Here is a 21,386-nt window from a genome sequence, read left to right as displayed (position 1 = left end):
CCGGAAAGGAAAAGGGGGATCACCCGGGGCTGGGCGGTGGCGTCAGGCAATTATCCTGCCCACAGGAGCCCATGTGTTGAGCCTGGAACCGGTGCCCAAAAGGACGTCTATGAGGGCTTCATTAAAAGGTAGCAGGGGCTCTGAAGAGCTCGCTGCCGGTTGAAGCACCTCTGTCAGGAAGTTAGTCCTGACTGCCACCGTAGGTAGCTCGAGGTGGAGAGCCTCGGCCTCCCTAGGCAACACCACTGCGTATGACGCTCCCTCCTCCGTAGCCATGTTAGGAGGAGACAACATGCCAAGGTCTGTGAAGGTATCCAGGCAACTGCTTCCCCCAGTTCCTCTTTCCAGTCCGGGTCATAACCTAACTGGTCGGTTAAAGGGTCTCCAGACCCCTCCCAGTCCTCCTCACCCTCCTCTGGCTGAGAAGGGCCAGGGTGGAACAAAGGCGCAAAAGTACCCATTGGCGCCGGATTCGGTCGACGCCGGTCCGGCTGCGTGCCCACATCGGGGCGGAAGCAGCGGTCGACACCGGCAGGGGGTCCAGTTGGCTGCAGACGTGGTGCCGCTGGAATCGGCGCCGGTGGAGGTGTTATGAGGTCGACCAGCACCGATCCGGATCCAGGCCAGGATCCAAGGTGGCAGTGCGGTCCCAAGGCCGAAGCCGCCGAAGGCCTCGGATCCCCCAGCCGAGTCCGCGGGGCCCGAAGCCGGCAGAGTAAGGCTGGCCAACGATGGCATGCATCGCTTCATAAAATGGACGAAGCTGGGCAGGTGTCGCTCCTGGTCCCGGTAGGGCCAGAGTCGACCCTGTAGGCTCTGCACGTGGGGCACCACCCACATGCTTCGTAGTGTCGGCCGACAGACGAGGGGAAGTCGATGTGCAACGATGCTTCTATGACTTCTTATACTTCAACTTACCTGACCCAGAGTGAGAAGATTTGGAAGAGGAGTGATGATGGCTTCGCTTCTTGCCTATGGGAAATTTGGCCACTTGTGAAAGAGTCATTAGCCACCATTAATATTCAACTTGGGTATACTGAGATAGTACAATGGATGTTAAGATTCTACTAACGAAGCTGCTTTGACTGAGGTGGGGCCGTTATGCACTTATTTGCACGTTATTCACTTGCCTTTTAACTGTATAATGAATTTGTGTGGTAAGCGCTGTTAAAATTGTGCATAAATCAAGGAATGCTGTTACTAATGTATTAAGAAAATTGCATCTGCCTTGTGATATGCTGGAGGCACATGTAATGGAGAAAATGTGTAGCCAACAGAAGGATAGTGTAAACAATCCAACTATTCCATAAGTTACATTTTATTGAAACTGATCTAAATGTAATCTAAACTATGATTACTTGAACTGTATATGCACTTCCACTTTGCGGAGACAATGTTATTCAGACGTACATCGATTAGCTGATGTACTTTCAGTTTTTTTATTTTTAGATTGCATTAAGTGTAATATGTGTTTATTCCTTGGAGTGTTGTGCCATGTGTTTTATCTGTATTTAGATTAAGGGACTGTTTTTAATATGTTCATTGTGAGGATAATTTGCTTAAACACTGAAAAATTGATTTGAAATAATTTATCTTGAAAAGTAAAATACCTGACAGCACCTGAAGCCTTTATGTATTACAGAAAATAATACTTAACGCAATTAAGCTCAGGAACTGACTAGCAACTAAGGCATACCATGCTCTGCACGTTAATAGTGTCCAACACTACATTATTTCAGAGACTGATTGCAGGCCCATCTTACCTTTACATTTGATTTCTTGGAAAAATTAACCACCACTCCCCATCCAAAGTCTTCATCGTCATGCTTTACCTAAAGAGAGAAACATACAATCACAAGGATTACTAATAAAACGAGTTGTTAGAACAACCGTTCTACAAAAGTTAGTAAACAGTGAATATAGCTCTGTAGTTAATATTTACAAAATTTCCAACCCAGAGGCACTGTCTGCATTAAAGTTACAATTAAATGACGTATATTTCTCATATGCATATATCACACAATCTATACTCCTCAATTCAACATTCCACCAAGTCTTTCACATATGAGTTCAGCAGTCATCAATTTCTATTTCGAGCTGAAAAGACGAGGATTATGCATTTGCCTTGACTTTATTGAACAGCAGCATCAGAGAAAAAATAACCAATAAGCACTACCCCTGACTCCCACCTAAACCCCATGCTATATTTCCCAGAATCCTCAGGGACATTAGGGAGTCCATTCAACTACCAAGTTCATCATGGCATTACAGCTATCTAAACAGCGCATATGCACAATTGATTGGGGGCATTTGAAGAGAGTGAATTCTTTTATAAACAAACATTTTTGGCATTTTTAAAGTACTGTACTGTTTTTGCACTTTAGTTACCTGCCTCGCCTGTCAGAGCGAGTAGACGCCGGTCAGAGTGGTGGAAATGGCCCTACCCAGCGAGTCCGTGGTGTCAAGCCACATCGTATGGCGTGCCGTGCTGCATCCCTCCCATCGGCCAAAGCCTGGGTAAGACTTGTCCGGACCTCCTCCGGACACTGTGGGATACGGTGGAGGACGTGCTGCCCCTGAGAATGGGAATAACGGTCCAAGAGACAGGCGGTGTTCAAAGACCGCAGGCCCAAACTAAGGGACGAGAAAAGTTTCTTGCCAAACTGCTCGAGTCTCTTGGAATTCCGGTCCGGCGGAACGGTCGGGAAGGAGGATTGGGAGGTAGAGGCCTGGATAACCAGACTCTCGGGGGTGGGGTGTTGGGACAGGAAACTGGGGTCGCCCGGAGCAGGGCGGTGGCGCCTGGCAACGTTCCTATCCACAGGAGGAACTGTGGAGGGCTTGGACCAGGTGCCCTGCAGAACGTCAGTGAGGGCCTCATTGAACGGCAGCAGAGGCTCAGTGGAGCTTGCTGCGGTTTGAAGCACCTCAGTGAGGATGTTAGTCCTCACAGCCACGGCAGGCAGCTCGAGCCCAAGGGCTGCGGCCGCCTTGCGCAGCACCACAGAAAATGCTGCACCCTCCTCCGAAGCCACAGTCGGAGGAGAAGTGAATCCAGTGTCCGGCGAGGTGTCCAGCCCACTGGCCTCCCCCAGTTCATCCGCCCAGTCCTGTGAAAGCTGTGACTGAACAGCCATAGGGTCCTCGAACCCCTCCCAGTCGCCCCCGTCTTCAGATTCCTGATAAACAGGAGAAATGATCGGAGCCGGACTGTAGAGATGATAGGTCTCAAGCGGCGCCGGACGCGGCGTCGGTTGACGCCGTTGCGGTGCCGGGTCCGGAATAGGGCTAAACTGGGGTGGGACGCCGTCCGGAGTCGGCGCCGAAGGCGTCGGCGGCGCCGGAGGTGTAGGCGTCTGCGCCGGCGGCGCCGGTTCATTCGCCGGCGCCGGTGGAGGAGACATCAGGTCAACCGGCGTCGACGGGGGCCCAGGCATGGGCCCCGCGGGGACCTGCGGCGTCGAGACCGGAGTCGTCGACGGCGCCGGGGCCGGAGCCGCCGCCAGGCAAGGTCGCCCAGTCGAGTCCGCGGGGCCCGAAGGCGCGCCAGCGGGCGTCGACGGCGGGGCCAGACTCCTCATGGCCGAGAGGAAGGCACTGACATCCGCCGGCGTCGCGTTAGTCCCAGGGACCGGAGGGTATGGGGACGGGCGCGGCGCCTGCGGCGCCGCCGGAGCCGCGGGGGTGGAACCACCCTGACCCTCGGCCGAGTCGCGCGACCGGCGAGGGGAGTCCGAAGAGCGATGTCGCCTCTTGGACTTCTTAGAGCGTTTGTACTTACCCGACGACTTGGAGCCGGACGATCAATGGTGGCGTCGGCTAGGGCTCCGCGAGCGATCCTTGGACCTCCTCCTGGACCGGGATCGCGCACGACGCGGAGCCGAGTGGCGAAGCTCGAGAAGCTTGCGGGACCGCTCCCGCCTAGCCTTCGAAGTCAGGGCCTGGCAGTCGGAGCACGACTCCGCGTCGTGGTCAGGGCCTAAACAGTAGAGGCACCGGCGGTGGTGATCGGTCACCGACATCAGTCGATGGCAATCCTCGCAAGCCTTGAACCCAGGCATCCTACCGGCACCAGATGTCGACAGACAAGGATCAAAAATGATCAAAAAGGATTTAGTAAAAAAAGACTAAAAGGGGTAGCTCTCCCGGATCTGCGCTTACTGGCGCGGAAAAAAGAAGAACTGACGTCAGCGCGCGAGGGCGGCGTCTAAGTACTCCGACGACGTCATCCCGGCGCACGACGCCGACGACGGACGCGGAGCCGCAGACGACGCCTAGCGACGCGCAAGGGGTATTGCTGACGAAAAATCTTCCGGATCCAGTCTGACGCCTGGGGATATTCTAAGGTGAGGAATCTAACTAATGTGTTTCTTTCAGATCAGTTCATCCATATCGCATTGCCTTTGGACAATGGGTGTGGGTATCTGGCGGCGAAGCTTGGGCATTTTTTGTTTTCGTGGGTGGCGAAGAGGTCTATTTGCTGATGTCCCCACTTGTGGAAGAATGGGCGAAGAACTTGTGGATGCAGTTCCCATTCGTGTAGTTGTTGCGTTTGTCTGCTGAGCAGATCTGCCATGGTGTTTTGTATGCCTGGGACGTGCTGTGCCAGGAGAAAGATGTTTTGTGGAATTGCCCATCTCCATATGCTCTGGGCTAAGCGGGAGAGCTGGGGAGAGTGTCCCCCCCCCTGTTTTTGAATATAATACATTGCAGTCATATTGTCTGTGCGAATGAGGACTGCTTTGGCTGAAATCTGCTTTTGAAAGGATTTTAGGGCTAGAAAGATCGCCAAGAGCTCCAGATGGTTGATGTGGAGCGACTTTTGCTGTGGCATCCATAGACCTTGCATTGTGAGGTGTAGGAGGTGCGCTCCCCAGCCGGAGAGCGATGCGTCCGCTGTTAGAATTATCTGAGGAACCGGGTCCAGGAACGGCCGCCCTTTGGAAAGGTTTGTGGTGTTCCACCACTGCAGAGAGTGATGGGTGCGGCCGTCCACCAACACCAGATCCATCAGCTGTCCCTGGGCTTGGTTCCACTGTTGCGCTAGGCACTGTTGGAGTGGACGCATGTTGAGTCTTGCATGGGGCACTATGAAAATGCAAGATGCCATCATCCATATTAGCTTCATAAACACTCTCGCTGGGAGAGAGTGCTGAGCAATGAACGTTTGGCGCAAGGCTTGTATGCTTGCGATCCTGGCTGCGTTGGGATAGGCTATACCTTTGGAGGTGTCTATAGTGGCCCCGAGATATTGCTTTGTGTGAGACGGTACGAGGTGGGACTTTTGGTAGTTCACCGTGAAGCCTAGCTGGTGGAGCAGTTGGATGGTGCTGTCTGTATGTTGCACACATTGGTCGTAGGACGCGGCTTTTATCAGCCAGTCGTCTAAGTAAGGGAAAACGTGAATATGCTGACGTCTGAGGTGTGCTGCTACTACCGCTAGGCATTTGGTAAACACCCGTGGTGCGGTGGTGACCCCGAAGTGGAGAACCGTGAATTGATAATGCTGACCGTCCACCACAAACCTGAGGTACTTTCTGTGAGAAGGGTGTATTGGAATGTGAAAGTATGCGTCTTTCAGATCCAAGGTAGTGAGAAAGTCTCCCTGACAGAGGAGCGGGAGGACTTGTTGTAGGGTGACCATGTGGAAATGGTCTGAATGTATGTATGCATTTAGAGGCCGGAGGTCCAGAATGGGCCTCAGGGTCCCGTCTTTTTTCGGTATTAGGAAATACAGGGAGTAGACCCCTAGATTTTGCTGATTGACGGGGACCTGCTCTATAGCGTGTTTTTGGAGGAGGGAGAGCACCTCCTGTTTGAGTAGTGTGGAATGTTCCTGAGACATTGGACGGTGCCTTGGTGGGATATTGGGTGGGGTAGATGTTAGCTCGAGACAGTACCCTGACCGAATAATTTGGGTCACCCATTTGTCCGATGTTATGGACTCCCAGGCGTGGATAAAGTGTCGCAGTCTGCCCCCGACTGGAGTGGGATGGTCTGGGGGGAGCGGAGGGAAGTCATTGTGCGGGCAGGGTGGCAGAACGGGTGGTGTTAGTTTTGCCCCTGCCCTTATTGTTGTTGCCCCTGTATCCACCCCTTTGGTAGCCCTTTGAGAAGGTATTTTGAGGAGGGGACTTGTAGGAGGTAGAGGCGCTATCGGTGGAGTAGCCTCTGCCTGTGCTACGAAAGGATGAACGCCAAAGGAGCGTTTAGGGGTCTGTGATTGTAATGCCCCCATAGACTTTGCTGTGTCCGTGTCCTTTTTCATCTTTTCCAATGCTTCGTCTACCTTTGGCCCAAAGAGATTTTGTTGGTCAAAGGGATGATTTAGTATGGATGCCTGGACTTCTGGCTTGAACCCTGAGATCCTGAGCCAGGCATGACGACGAAGCAGGACACTAGTATTTATGGCTCTAGAAGCAGTGTCCGCTGCATCGAGGGCACATTTAATGGAGGTGTTAGTAATGAGCTTTCCCTCCTGTATTAGGTCATGAGCTTTACGTTTGTGTTTTTCCGGGAGGTGCTGCATAAGAGCCTCAAGCTCATCGTAGTGTGCTCTGTCATAACGCGCAAGCAGCGCTTGTGTATTCGCAATGCGCCAGATGTTCGCGGCTTGCGAGGCAGTGCGTTTACCAGACGCATCTAGGAGTTTTGATTCCTTATCTGGCGGTGGGGCCTCACCTGAGGACTGGGAGTTAGACCGCTTTCTAGCCGTGGACACAACTAAGGAATCTAAGGGAGCAGGGCCCTTAATGTATGTAGGGTCTGTGGGTGCTGCTTTGTACTTTTTTTCTATTCTGGGGTTTAAGACCCTGGCCCTGACAGGGTCTTTGAACACCTCTGCAGCATGTTTGGTGACACCCTTAAGCATTGGCAGGATGGCTGTGGACTTATCCTGAATATCGAAGGTATCCAGTAAGAAGTCGTCTTCCACTGGTTCGCTATGTAGTTCCACCCCGTGGTAGTGTGCTGCTCTCTGCACTAAGTGGTGAAACCCTAGTGAGTCCTCTGGGGGAGATGGCCTGGATGGGTATAGGTCATCTTGAGGCACATCTGGTATGTCAGGGTTTTGGTAATCTTCCCATGGGTCTTGGGTCCCCGGTGGTGTGGGGTCCATTGGGGCGTCCGCCGGGTCATAATCTGGATCCCCGTAATCCGGATCTGGGGACGGGGTCGGGGAATGATGAGGCAAGGGTGGCGGAGACCTGGGAGGTAGAGGAGGTGGAAGAGGTGGAGGAGGAGGAGGTGTAGGAGGTGGTGGGGAGGGCACTCTGAGAGGAGATGTGGCAGAGTCCTTCCGCTTGGGTGGTGGAGGAGGAGCTGGTGTGTCAAGACGTCTTTTCTTGACCGTCAAAGTCAATAGCCCAGTCTTTGGATCCTTAGATCAGGTTTTTTGATAAGGATCGGGTGTAAAAAGGTCCTGTGGCGCCGAATCGTCCGCTGGCGCTAATGGTTTCGGAGCCGAGGATTTGGGTGGTTTGTCTGCGCCATGTTTTTTGGGAACCTCCGGTTTTTTCGGCGTCGAGGTAGGCTTCGGCGCCGGAGCGTCGGTGCCGAGGGATTTGTGCTTGTGTTTAGTCGGCACCGAAAGTCCAGGCTTCGGCACCGGTGGCTTCGGAGTCGAGCTGGGCGGCACTTTCTTCGGTGCCGAACGGTGTTTATCGGCACCAGGAGTCGGCTGGCTCGAGCCCGAGCTGCCGTGAGACTTGTGAGGCTTCGACACCGGGCCCGAAGGTGGGGTGATAGAAGCTGCGTGTTTGGTTTTCCCCAGGCCCGAGGGCGAAGGTGTAACCTGAGTCTCTTTGGATTTGGGCGCGGGGGTGGGAGGGGGTAGAGTACTCACGACCCTCTGCGCCGGTGTGATGTCCTCCAGGTCGGAGTCGTCGGCCTCAGAAGCGCTGACTAGGTCTTCCTCCTGCTCGGTGTGGTGTTGCCCCGAAGCTTCGGTGTCGTCTCCGAAGGTGTCCGGTGGAGCCGTGGTCGATGAGTGCGCCATGGTGCGCCGAGCTCTTCGATCCCGGATGGTCTTTTTGGATCGATAAGACTTACAGGCGGGGCAGTCTCTAGCCTCGTGTTCTGGAGAGAGGCAAAGGTTACACACCTGATGGAGGTCGGTGTGGGGAAATTTAGACCCACATTTTGGGCACTTTTTGAACGGAGTCCTTGCCATCGGCCGGGACCGGAGTCGAGGAGGGCCCGAAGGCCGGTGCCGATGTGTGGAATAGAGAAAAGTGCCTCTTCGAGAGATGAAGATAGATGAAGAAACTCAATGAACGAGGATTTTCCGTCGAGGCTGGAACCGTAGAAGTTCGAAGCCGGAGCACGAAGTATCCCATCCGAGCCCTATGGCGGAAAAAAACAATCTGAGGATGGAGCCGAAGCCCATGCGCAGTACGGGCCGAAGGAGGAGTCACCGAACTCGTGACTTCCAAAGACTGTTCAAGAAGAAAAACAAACTGCAAACATCCGGGCCCAACACCAGATGGCGATCTATGCAAAGTGTACAATCTGCAGCTCATATGCCTCGAACATAAAGGTTTTGGTGGATTCAGCAGGGGAAAGAGCCTGGATTTCAGAAGAAAGAAGCGGAGTTTCTCACCATTGACCAGCCAAAAATGCCCTACTTCTACACTCTTTTAAAGATTCTTAAAAATATAAAAAACACCTACCGGGCAGGCCAATCGTTTCAGGAATCGACTCCCTCTTAGAAACATGATTTCAGTGCTGCAACTTTTTCCTAAAACCAATTGTACAGAAAACAAGCACCGACCTTAAAGATACAAAAGATCTACTTTCCACACTTCATGATATGGAATTCGACAACACTACCAGCACCCTGTTGTCCCTAGATGTGGGGCGCCTATAGACAAGCCTACCTCAGTATGCCACACTAGAAGTGTTAAAGGACACTCTGGATCGAGATGATTGGAACTTTATGACACTTAAGTGTTTCATCTTGGAATGTGCACGCCTGGCACTGAAAGAAAACCACTTACAATTTGAAGACACTATCTATTTTCAAACATTTGGGACGTCGATAGGCAGTACATTTGCCCCCAGTGTAACTGGTCTATATGTATTTAATTCCGAGATTATTTTACAAGAAGATAGCAGATATAAAAACAATATACAGCTATGGAAGTGCTACATAGACTATCCTTATAATTTGGAAGGGGGACAACTCTTCTTTGAATGAGTTCCTATCCTGGATCAACACACGCAACCCTAACTTGAAATTCACACATACAGTGAGCAAGGAATCCATCACCTTCCCGGATTTTACCATTTATGAGAAAGATGGAACTCTTTGTACCGGGACATTTCAAAAACCTACAGATAGAAACACACTATTGAAGTTCGACAACTTCCACCAGAGAGCCTTACGAGAGAACTTCGCATATGGACAGTTTTTACGACTAAGGAGGAACTGCACAAAGAAAAGAGATTTTACAAAGCAGGCAAAAGAACTGAAAGAAAGACTGAGGAACCGTGCCTATCCTGAGCCAATATTAAAAAAAACATACAAAAATGCCACTAATGAAAATAGAGGGCCTTTTAGAACAAGTCACAAGAACAGAGAACACAATTCCCTTAACTTGTGTGACCACCTCCAATGCCATCTCCAATGACGTAAAGAAAACTATGAACAAGAACGTATAGTTTCTTACCCGTCGGTGTAGTTTTCCAGCTTGAAGACTTTCTGGATTCAGTATGCTGTGCATTATTCCGCCATCTAGTGGTTGGGTCCGGAATTGTAGTATTTTTTCTCTTTTTTATTTTCGTGGCCCAGGTGGGCATCGACATACCACCATTTGGTGTCCTTTGTGACGTCGACACGCTTCCTCCGGAAGCTCCCACCTTTGGTCGCTATCTTTGGATTCTTTTTCTATAATTTTTTTACCTCTCCTTTTAAAGTTTTTATCCTGTTTTAATAGTCTTCCTCCGGTCTCCTCTTTCTGGCAGTGGAGGATGGGTTCGCTAGGGAATCCAGAAAGTCTTCAAGCTGCAAACCTACACCGACAGGTAAGAAAATATGCGTTTGCAGCGTGAATCTTTCTGGATTCACTATGCTGTGCATAGTCTTTGTAGCGGTTTGTTAGGTTTGTGGTGGCTAGGTGGAAGAGGAGCTCTGGTTGCTGAATATGTGTTGTAAGACCTTTTGTCCCACTTGCGCTTCCTTGTTCATTTGAATATCTACGCAGCAGTGCTTAGTGAATGTGTGCACTGAGGACCATGTTGCAGCTCGGTAAATGTCTTGAATCGCTGTGTTTGATAGAAACGCAATTGTTGCTCCTTTCTTCCTTGTTGAGGGAGCATGAGCTGCTCCTTGTAAATGTTGCCCTGCTTGTTTGTGGCAGAATTGGTTTGTTTGTGCAATCCACCATGCAATGGTATTTTTGGAAACAGGTCGTCCCAAAAAACTGCTGGCAAAGGACACAAAGAATAGCTTTTTCTTCCTGCACTCCTTTGTCCTTTGTATAGAGTACATTACTGCCCTCCTGGCGTCCAGTGTGCAACGCCCCTTCTGTGCTTGTGGATGGTTTTAGGAAAAAACTTGGTATTTAAATTGTCTAATTGATGTGGAACCGTGACACCACCTTTGGCATGAAATGGGGGTCCGTTCTCATTACAATCCTATCATTGTCTATTTGTAGGTAGGGCTCTTGTAGTGTTAGCGCTTGCAATTTGCTTACTCTTCGTAGCGATGTGATAGCTACTAAGAAGGCTGTCATTAGCGTGAGCATGTGCAGTGTTGCCTTACGAATAGGCTCAAATGGTGCCTTCATCAATTGGGTTAGCACTATGTTGAGGTTCCATGCTGGAGCCGGCATTCTGTTTGGAGGATCGATTTTCTTTGCCTCTTCTAGAAATCTCTTTACTACTTGGGAGGTGAAGAAACTTTTCCCTCTTTCTCCTCTTGTGTAAGCCACTATTGCCACTAAGTGCACCCTTAGAGATGTGTAGCTTAGTTTATTTTGTAGTAGATGCGTTAAGTATTTTAGAACAGTTGATTCCTTCGTTATATTTCTTTGTAGTTTCTTCCTAATGCACCATTTGGAGAATCTTTTCCACTTTGCTACGTAGCACTTTCTAGTGGTCGGTCTCCTTGCCTCTCTGAGCACCGCCATTGTGCTCTCTGGCAGTTTGAGGTGTGCAAACTCTAGGTCTTCAGGAGCCATGCTGCGAGGGGGAGGCTCTCCGGCTCTGGGTGTAGAACCCTTCCGTTTTGCATTGTTAACAGGTCCTCTCTTGTGGGGAACCTGTGTGCAAGTACTTGTGCCATCTCCATGATCTGTGAGAACTAGGTCTGTCTGGCCCACTGAGGTGCTATGAGTATTGGCATCATGTTGCGGAATCTGCATTTATTTAGTACCCTGTGCAGCAGTGGTATAGTTGGAAAAGCGTAGGCAAATGTCCCTGACCAGCTTATCCATAGCACATTCCCTAGGGACCGTTTGCACGGTTGTCTGGATGCGAAGTTTTGGCATTTAGCATTTTGGTGTGTTGCAAATAGGTCTATTTGCGGAGGTCCCCATTTGTGGAATATTTTTTGGATTTCTTGTTGATTGATTTCCCATTCGTGGGATACTGACGTCTGTCTGCTGAGTCTGTCTACTTCCACATTGTCCTTACCTGGTAGGTGTATTGCTAGCAAGTCTATTTGTCTTGGAATTGCCCATCTCCATATTTCCTGTGCCAAAACGGATAGTGTCACTGGCTGTGTCCCTCCATGCTTGTTGATGTAGAACATTGTTGTTGTATTGTCCGTTTGGATTAGTACTCTGTTACAGTACAGTTGTTTTTGAAAGGCCTTTAAGGCTAGGAACACTGTCTTTAGCTCCAGGTAGTTGATGTGCTTTATTGCATCCTGTTGTGACCACAATCACCTCACCTTGAGGGTGCTTGTGTGTGCTCCCCACCCCATTTGGGAGGCATCTGTTGTGATGGTCACCGTTGGAGTTGGTTGTGTGAAAGGTTTCCCTTGTGTAATGTTGCTCTTGTTCCACCATGCTTTTTCGTGCTGTATTGCTTGCGTGACAACCACTAGATCTTCCCAACTCCCAGCTGCTTGTGACCATTGTTGTTGGATCCATTCTTGGAATGGCCTCATTTGTAGGCGTATATCTGGGACCAAATGTATGCATGACACCCTCATTCCCATCAGTTTGCTGACTGTCCTCACTGTCAAAACTTGCCCCTTGTGGTACAGAATGAATATGCTACTTACCAGTATGCATCTTTTCTTGGCATGTAGGGCTGCTGACATTCATATCTGTGCATAGATCGTCGCCTAGTGTTGGGTCCGGATGTTTGCACGTTGTTGTCCTGGAAGAGTCTTCGAAGTATCCTGAGATAGGTGACTCCTCCCCTGGACCACAGTGCGCATGGGCATCCTCTTCATCCTCAGATTGTTTTTCGCCATTGTGGCAGTGATGGAGTAGATACAGAAAGTGATGACCATGCTTACAGTAATTCTGAGAGCTGAAGCTGCTACAGGCGCCGGGGAGGAGGGTGGGCGATATGAATGTCAGCAGCCCTACATGCCAAGAACAGATGCATACTGGTAAGTAGCATATTCAGTTCGAGGCATGTGGGCTGCTGAATTCATATCTGTGCATAGAATATATAGCAGTACCCTCTATTAGCGGCGGCTACCAGTGCCAGCTGCAGCGGTCTGAAAAAGAGTTTTGAGAACAGCCTGTCCTACAGCTGCCTGCTGTTTTGATTGCACAGCTACACAATAGTGTTTGGTAAATGTATGTGTAGTGGACCAGGTGGCTGCTCTACATATATCATGCAAAGGAATGTTTCCCAGGAAATCCATGGAGGCCCCTAACTTACGTGTTGAGTGGGCTCGTGGGGGAATCGTTAATGTGCGTTTAGCTTTTTGATAGCAAATTTGAATACATTTAACGATCCATCTGGCTATACCTGCTTTGGAGATGGCGTTCCCTTTGTGGTGTGGGGCAAAGGCAACGAAAAGTTGTTTTGTTTTCCTAAAGACTTTAGTCCTGTCTATATAGTACATGAGGGCTCTCTTTACATCCAGTGTATGGAGTGCTCTTTCTGCGACAGTTTGTGGGTTTTGAAAGAAAACAGGCAGTTCAATAGTTTGATTCATGTGGAACTGCGATATCACCTTGGGCATGAATTTGGGGTTGGTACGTAGTACAACCCTGTTGGCGTGAACCTGTATGAATGGCTCTTGAACGGTTAGTGCCTGGAGTTCACTAACTCTCCTCAACGAAGTGATCGAAGCTACTTTCCAGGTGAGGAATTGAATCTCGCATGAGTGTAGAGGTTCGAAGGGTGGACCCATCAGGCGTGTGAGGACCAAGTTGAGGTTCCACATTGGAGCTGGTGGGTGGCTTGGAGGAATTACTCGTTTGAGTCCTTCCAAGAATGCTTTGATGACAGGCACTCTGAATAAAGAGAGGTGCTGCGTGTTCTGGAGATAGGCTGATGTTGCGGTCAAATGGACACGTATTGAGGTGTATGCCAGATTGCATCGGTATAGGTGTAAGAGGTAACAAATTATGTTTTGGATGGTGCGTCTAGCGGGTTAATGTCATTGTTATTGCAATAAATTACGAACCTTTTCCATTTGGCTGCATAGCAAGCTCTGGTAGTGGGTCTTCTAGCTTCCTTAATGATGTCCATACAGTCAGGTGGCAGGTTTAGGTAGCCAAACTCTAGGACTTCAGTAGCCAGATTGCCAGGTTCAGCTGTTGCGGATCTGGGTGCTGAATCTCTCCATGGTTCTGCGTCAAATGCGCGGGTTTGATCCGCAGCCTTTGATGCGGCACCACGGAAAGTTCGAGAAAGGTGGTGTACCATGGTTGGCGTGCCCATGTTGGAGCAACCAGGACGAGTGTTAGTGAGTGTTGTCTGAGTTTGCGTGCCACCAGCGGTATCAATGGTGCTGGGGGAAAAGCGTACGCAAATCTGCCGCACCAGTTCATCCATATCGCATTGCCCTGCGACTGCGGGTGTGGGAACCTGGCGGCAAAGCTTTGGCATTTTGCGTTTTCGTTTGTGGCGAATAGGTCTATCTCTGGATGACCCCACTGTTGGAAGTACGGTTGGAGTACTGACGGGTGTAGCTCCCACTCGTGCATCTGGTGGCTGTGTCTGCTGAGCAGATCCGCCATCTGTTTGTCCTTGCCGGGGAGGTGTTCCGCCATGAGGAATATGTTCCTCTGAATGGCCCACTTCCACATGCTCTGAGCCAGATGAGACAACTGTGGAGAGTGTGTTCCTCCCTGCTTCTGTATGTAGTACATGGCAGTCATGTTGTCCGTCCGGATTAACACGACTTTGTTGCACAAGTGTACCTTGAATGCTTTCATTGCCAGGAAGATTGACATCAGTTCTAGAAGGTTGATGTGCATCTTCTTTTGTTGTATTGTCCATAGTCCCTGCACTGTGTAGTTGAGTACATGAGCTCCCCATCCCTGGAGAGACGCGTCCGCCGTCAGTATTATTTGTGGAACAGGCTCTTGGAACGGTCGGCCCTTGCAAAGGTTTTGTGGATTCCACCAATGCAGAGAGTTGTATGCCCGACCGCTCACCAACACTAGGTCGTTTAGTTGCCCGTGAGCCTGATTCCATTGACGTGCTAAGCACTCCTGAAGCGGGTGCATATGTAGTCTCCCGTGCGGGACTATGAAAATGCAGGAGGCCATCTTGCCTATCAACTGCATGAACACTCGCGCAGGAAGGGAGTGTTGGGGTGTGAACTTTGAAATCAGCATTTGCATGATGTTGATCCTCACTAAATTTGGCTGAGCTGTGGCTGCCAGAGTGTCTATGGTCGCACCGAGGTACTGTTGTACGTGTGCTGGTTGGAGATGTGATTTTGGGTAATTTAGTGAGAATCCCAGATTGTGAAGGAGGTGAATGGTGCGGGACATGTTGCTGGCACATTGCTGGGCTGACTGTGCCTGAACAAGCCAGTCGTCCAGGTAAGGGTAGACGTGAATATGCTGCCTCCGTAGATGTGCAGCCACTGTAGCTAGGCACTTTGTGAAAACTCTTGGTGCTGTTGTCACGCCGAAGGGAAGAACCTTGAATTGGTAGTGCTGCCCTTGAATAGTGAACCTGAGATATTTTCTGTGTGAGGGGTGAATGGGTATGTGGAAATACGCATCTTTGAGGTCTAGCGTGGCTAGGAAGTCTCCCTGTTTGAGCAGCGGGAGGACTTGTTGTAGGGTGAGCATGTGGAAATGCTCTGAGAGAATGTAGCGGTTGAGGGGTCTCAGGTCTAGTATAGGTCTGAGTGACCCGTCCTTTTTTGGTATTAAGAAGTACAGGGAGTACACCCCCGTACCTTGCTCGTGGACGGGTATGACCTCTATTGCGCCTTTTTTCAGCATACTTACCACTTCCTGCTGTAATAGCGCTAAGTGCTCCTGGACATAGGACGGTGTTTTGGCGGTATTGTGGGTGGAGTGGAGGTTAATTCTAGGCAGTAACCGTGTTTGATAATATCTTTGACCCACCTGTCCGTGGTGATGGTGTTCCACGTGGACAGGAACCTTTGTAGCCTTCCCCCGACAGGTGTTATGTGGTCGGGAGGAAGGGAGAGGGCGTCACTGTTTGTTCTTGGGGGAGGACCTGGTATTGCCGTATCCGCGTCCTCTGCCCTTTGTGCTGGAGCCACGATATCCACCCCGGGTGTTTTTATCGTAGGTACCTTGTGTGTTGCCCTTGTTGTAGGTTTGCTGTGACCCCTGTCCTCTACCTGCTCCTCTATTTACGGGGCGACAAAAGGAGCCACTCCGAAAGGTCTGCGTTTGGAGAGCCCCCATGGACTTTGCAGTGTCTGTGTCCTTTTTTATTTTTTCTAGGGTGGTGTCAACTTCTGGTCCGAATAAGTAGTCGGGGTTGACCGGCTGATTGAGGATGTTATTTTGAACCTCAGGTTTGAATCCGGAGATTCGTAACCAGGCGTGTCGTCGTAGCATGACGCTGGTGTTTATTGCTCTGGCAGCTGTATCTGCGGCATCCAGTGCACACTTAATGGATGCGTTCGTGAGGAGTTGTCCCTCCCTGATGAGGAGCTCTGCTCCCTCTTTGTATTGGTCAGGGAGATGTTGGAGTAGGGTTTCTAATGTGTCATAGTGTGCGCGATCGTAGCGAGCTAGGAGCGCCTGGGTATTGGCAATACGCCATATGTTAGCTGCCTGGGCTGCAACCCGTTTGCCGGAGGTCTCTAGCACCTTGGACTCTTTGTCCGGGGGAGGAGCATCACCAGTTGTCTGCGAGTGCGCCCGTTTGCGAGCATTAGCGACTACGATGGAATCCAGAGGCAACTGGCCTCTAATGTACGTAGGGTCCCCAGGCGTCGACTTATATTTCTTGTCGATCCTGGGGTTTATTACTCTTGCCCTGGTGGGTTCTTTGAAAATGTCCTTTGCTGGTTTGAGGACACCCTTCAACATGGGCAGAGTTTTGATATTCCTTTCTGAGGATGCGAAAGTATCCATTAGAAAATCGTCCTCAATTGTGTCAGAGTGGAGTTGCACACCATGATTGGCCGCAGCACGTTCAATGAGGGCGTTGAATGCGGCAGTGTCCTCTGTGGGAGACGTTTTCGCGCCATATAGCTGCGTGTCCTGTGTATCCATAGCTGCACCCGGGTCTACAGGGTCATCCCAAGCCTGATCAGGGTCCTGTTGGCCTTCAGGGTCCATCTCCCTGGGGTAGGGGACGTCGTCACCCATGTAGTCCTCAAAAACGTCGGTGTCGGAGAGAAGGACTGTGGATCTGGGTAAGCGGTATGGAGACGTTCGTAAAGAACTGGTTCCGAATCCGCTGGCAGCTTTTTCTTTAGCGGGATCCGGTAGGAGTCCAAAGCTTGCTCGGAAGATATTCTCCGCTTGTGGAGCATAATTCTGCCGGTGTCAGCATCGATGATGTGGGACGGTGATGTCTCCGTAGGAGAGCGTTCGGCAGGTGTGATCCTAGTTTGGGTGACACGTGTTCTGATTTCAAACAGTTTGGGCGCCGTGGATGGCGGCAGGCCAAAAGTGATGTTGGGTGTTGCTGGAGAAGCTTTTTGAGCTTTTTTCGGCTCGGAGCCAGACGTGTCCTGGAGGGCTGCCTTTTCTTTGATGCGTTGTAAGGACGCTGCAACTTGTCGCACCTGGAACGCCGACGGTTCTTTGGCGCCGAGCGGTTCTGTAGAAGCAAGCGTGGACTTCTTTGGAGCCACGGGGTCATCGAGTCGAGGAGAGGTAGTAGCTGTCGACGGCGTCGATGATTGGGCCTTAGGTGCTGCTTTCGAAGTGGTGTGCGACGCAGCGGCCATTTTGACCTTCGTGGCCGGAGCCGATTGTTTCAGTGCCGCGTGCCGAGGCGGTTTGGCGGTACCGATGGCCATTTTCCGTGTGTCGGCGCCGACGTCGGCTGCTGCGAGTTCGGCACCGAAGTCCCGTTTGGTGCGGTCGGTGCCGACGGGTTTGGCTGGCGTCGAAGGTGTAGTGGGCTTCGATCCGACCAGTGTCAGTTTCAGTTTCGGTGGAACCGATACGACTATTGGTTTCGGTTTCGAGGAAGGGAAACCAGTCGTTTTGGGTACTAATGGCTTTCGCTGGATGTCCGAGGCCGGGCCAGAGGGCGGGGCCGAAGAACTGCGGGATAGGTCTTGGGTAAGGCCCGAAGGCGATCCTTCGACTGGAGCCATAGACTGACGCACTGGGATATCCTCGGTCTGTACGGGTAGGCCTTGCTCATCACCAGAGCTACTTTCTTCAGCCCCTAAGGCCTCATCGTAGTCTCCTACCTCGGTGTTGGCTTCTTCCCTGTGAAAGGTGTTCTTCGATGTCTTCCGATCCGGAATCGTGTTCGGAAGCGGGGCTGGAGGGTAGGTTCTCCACGCCTTCCACATCTTCGTCCTCGGCGCTGAAGATGTTGGTTGGGGCCGGTGCCGCTTGCTGCGCTTCAAGTCTCGCTGCTCGTCGATTCCGGAGAGTCTTTTTGGATCGGAATCGGGCACAGGCCATACATGTGGATTCGTCGTGATCCGGTGAAAGGCATTTGTTGCACACCGGGTGGACGTCGACATGGGGATATTTCGCATTGCAAACAGGACACCGCTTGAATGGGGTCCTCGATTCCATCGTCGATGTGGGGTCGATGGTCGGATATGATGCGAAAAAGTTGTTTTTGAAGTCAGTAAACTAACAAGTAACTGTCGATACCGATCGGGAACAGTACCGACGCGAACTAAAGGCCTTTTGGCCTGAAAAAAAGTTTTCCCTAACTTGAGTCAAGATAAGCACATCCGAACCCAATGGCGGAAAAAAACAATCTGAGGATGGAGAGGATGCCCATGCACACTGTGGTCCAGGGGAGGAGTCACCTATCTCAGGATACTTCGAAGACTCTTCCAGGACAACAACGTGCAAACATCCGGACCCAACACTAGGCGGCGATCTATGCACAGATATGAATTCAGCAGCCCACATGCATCGAACGTGTCTCCTTCAATATTGCCAATGTTCTCTTTCAACTTGGAATCACCTTGCTCTGTATGGTGTTGATCTCTGCACCTAAGAATATCTTCACTTGTTCTATTAATGATTTTACCCAATGGATTGAAAACCCTAGTTGGGCTAATGTTTGTATGACTTCTTTCATGTGCCGCTTGCACTTGTTGTATGAGTTTGCTTTTACCAGCCAATCGTCTAGGTAAGGGTATACATGTATCCCTTGCCTCCTTAAGTATGCTGCTACTGCTGCTAGGCATTTTGTGAAAACCCTTGATGCGGATTTGAGTCCGAATGCAAGCATTGTGAACTGGTAGTGAGTCATATTGATCATAAACCTTAGTAGATGTTTGTGTTTGCTGTTGATGTGAATGTGCAAGTAACTGTCCTTTGAGTCGATAGTTGCAATGTAATCCCTTTCAAGTAGCTGAGGTATGACCTCTTGGAGGTAAGTCACTTTGAATCTTTGAGTTTTTATGAACCTGTTCAGGAATCTTAATCCAGAATTGGCCATAAGGTTCCGTCCACCTTTGGTATGAGGAAGTAGGTGGAGTAGACCCCCTTGTTCCGTTCCTTGTATGGTACTATTTCTATGGCTCCTTTGTTTAGAAGTTCTTGTGCTTTCTGTAGCAAATGTGCCCGCTCCTTTGCTGAGTGTACTCTGCCACTTGGCTTTTTGTTTGGAGGTGGTTTTTCTAGGTCTAAACAGCAACCGTATTGTATGAGGTTTAGTATCTATTTGTCTGATGTGATTTTCCTCCACTCCTGGAGGAAGTGTTTTATCCTGCCTCCTACTGGTATGTTGGAGGAACTGTTGATCTTGATTTGGTCTTTGGGTTGTTTCTTTCCGCAACCCTAGAGATGTTGGCTGAGTGTGCGTTGGTTATACTGAGGAGTCACTTGAATGTGGGTTGTTGTCCCCCTCTCTGTCCGTTTCCCTTTCCTCATGTGCACCCATGAAAGGCTTGTCCTCGGGGCTGATACTGCCAGCTTTGCTGCTGCTGTCCCTTCTGTTGTCCCTGGTTACCTCCTTGATATCCTTGTTGCTGGTTCCCTCTACCTGCTGGCCTCCTTGATGGTGTCCCCCTTCTCATACCTCTTAACTGCAGTGCCCCCATGGACCTAGCTGTTTCGTTGTCCTTTTGAGTTGATTCAGTTTTTCATCAACTGGAGCGCCGAACAGCTGTTCCCCGTCTAAGGGTGTTTTAAGAATGTTGTTCTGAACTTCATTCCTGAAGCCAGAGATCCTTAGCCAGACATGCCTTCTCTGTTATTCCACGCATTATCTGCCTGCTTGATGTCTCCGCTGCGTCTAGGGCAGACTTCAAACATGTATTTGCCATGTTCTTTCCTTCTTCTACCAGGTGGCTCGCCCTTCTCTGGTATTGCTCTGGCAGGTGTTTTAAGAGTTCGCCCACTTCATCCCAGTGCTGGTATGCGTGCCTGTTGATGAGCACATTGGAATTGGCTATGCGCCATTGGACCGCCGCACTTCTTTCCACATTCCTCCCCATTAGTTCCATTCTCCTGATCTCCTTATCTGGAGGTGGTCCTGTGTTTGTGGGTATATTTGCCCTCTTCCTAGCCGTGGATGTGATAATGGAGTCGGCTGGTACTGATCCCCTAATGTACATAGGGTCCTTTGAAGACTGTTTATATTTCTTCTCTGTTCTTAGGGTTACTGTTTTACACATAGCAGGTTCCTTGAAGGCCTCCTTCCCCTGGTCCAGCACACTTGGGAGCAGGGGCAGGAACTGGCTTCTAGTCTGTGTTGGCAACAATGTTTGCAATATAAACAAGATTGTGGTTCCTCTTCCTCTAGCTGCACTCCATATGTGTCTGCAGCTCTTTTGATGACCTGATTGTAGATCCCTATGTTGGCCGGCGGCGAAGGCCTCTAAGAATACGATTCATACACCTTCTACCGGTGACTCGGCGTCGAGATCCTGCCACTGCAAATCCTGCGCCTCCGAGGATGTTGAACCCTGGTAAGTTTGCTCGTCTTCCTCCCCTTCGGCGTCGCCATAGTACAGCTCTTCCTCCTCCTGTTCTTCGCTAGGTTCTGGGATGGTCGGTGGCTGAATTTCCTCTACGCACGTTTCGGCCTCTGCCACGGTTTTCAACGGAATGCTGTACATCTTCAATTTCTCGTAGTAGCTGCTTTCAGGCCTTCATTTTTCGACGTCGAAGCCTCCCTTTTGTGGCTGCTCTTCGAAGCCTTCCCCGTTTCTTGGGCTTTAGACATCTGGGAGTCCTTTTCGAAGGAACCGATGGTCTGCTTGTCCTTGGATGCAGTTGTCGACGTAGAGTGTTTAGATGGCAATGCTCCCTTCGAGGACTTTGACTCGCTTCTGCGAGTATCAGTGGAGTGTTGGCGTTCGACGACTCTTACCTCCTTCGACGGCTATTGTGTCTTTCGGTCCTTCGGCGTTGTTGTTCTCCTCTCCACTGGAGAGTCCCAAATCTCGGAGCGATGGGGTGTCCCCTGCCCCTGCATTCTGTAGTTTGCTCTTCTTTGCCTCTCTATTACTCTGAGGGGTTTCGGGGTGAATGCAGCGAAGGCGTTGCAGTCTTCGCTTCGATGGTCGAGCGGCAGGCAGAGGTTGTAAGCGGGTGTTGGTCCTTCTGCGCGTACTTGTAGTGGTAGTTTGCACAGAATTTAAAGGGAGTTTTTTGTCCATCACCGCAGCGAGGAAGCCCCGTGTGCGCATTCTCAAAGGAACGTCGATGTTTTCGATTTTCTTCCTCCTCTTTAGTCGTCCTCTGTATGCGACTCGACCAGTGTGTTCTCAGGTGATCTTCCGATGTTTTTATAGATTTTCGTCGATTCTTCTGTCCAAAGTTTTGGAGCTCCTTCACTGTTGATCCAGACCCAACGGCGGAAAAAGAACC

General features: G+C 50.5%; 1 protein-coding gene across 1 annotated transcript in view; it reads right to left on the bottom strand.

Annotated features, from left to right (window-relative positions):
- MTREX (Mtr4 exosome RNA helicase) overlaps nucleotides 1–21,386 on the bottom strand; it is a 780,177-nt gene that overhangs the window by 248,444 nt on the left and 510,347 nt on the right. Inside the window, exon 18 of the mRNA XM_085631304.1 lies at nucleotides 1,764–1,832. Within this exon, the coding sequence (XP_085487430.1) occupies nucleotides 1,764–1,832 (69 nt within the window). The remainder of the gene's footprint in view (nucleotides 1–1,763; nucleotides 1,833–21,386) is intronic.

The sequence above is a fragment of the Triturus cristatus genome, chromosome 2_1 (assembly GCF_964204655.1).
Source record: "Triturus cristatus chromosome 2_1, aTriCri1.1, whole genome shotgun sequence".
Classification (NCBI taxonomy): Eukaryota; Metazoa; Chordata; class Amphibia; order Caudata; family Salamandridae; genus Triturus; species Triturus cristatus.
The sequence above is the reverse complement of the archived record's forward strand: the minus strand, read 5'-3'. Positions and strand labels throughout refer to the sequence as shown.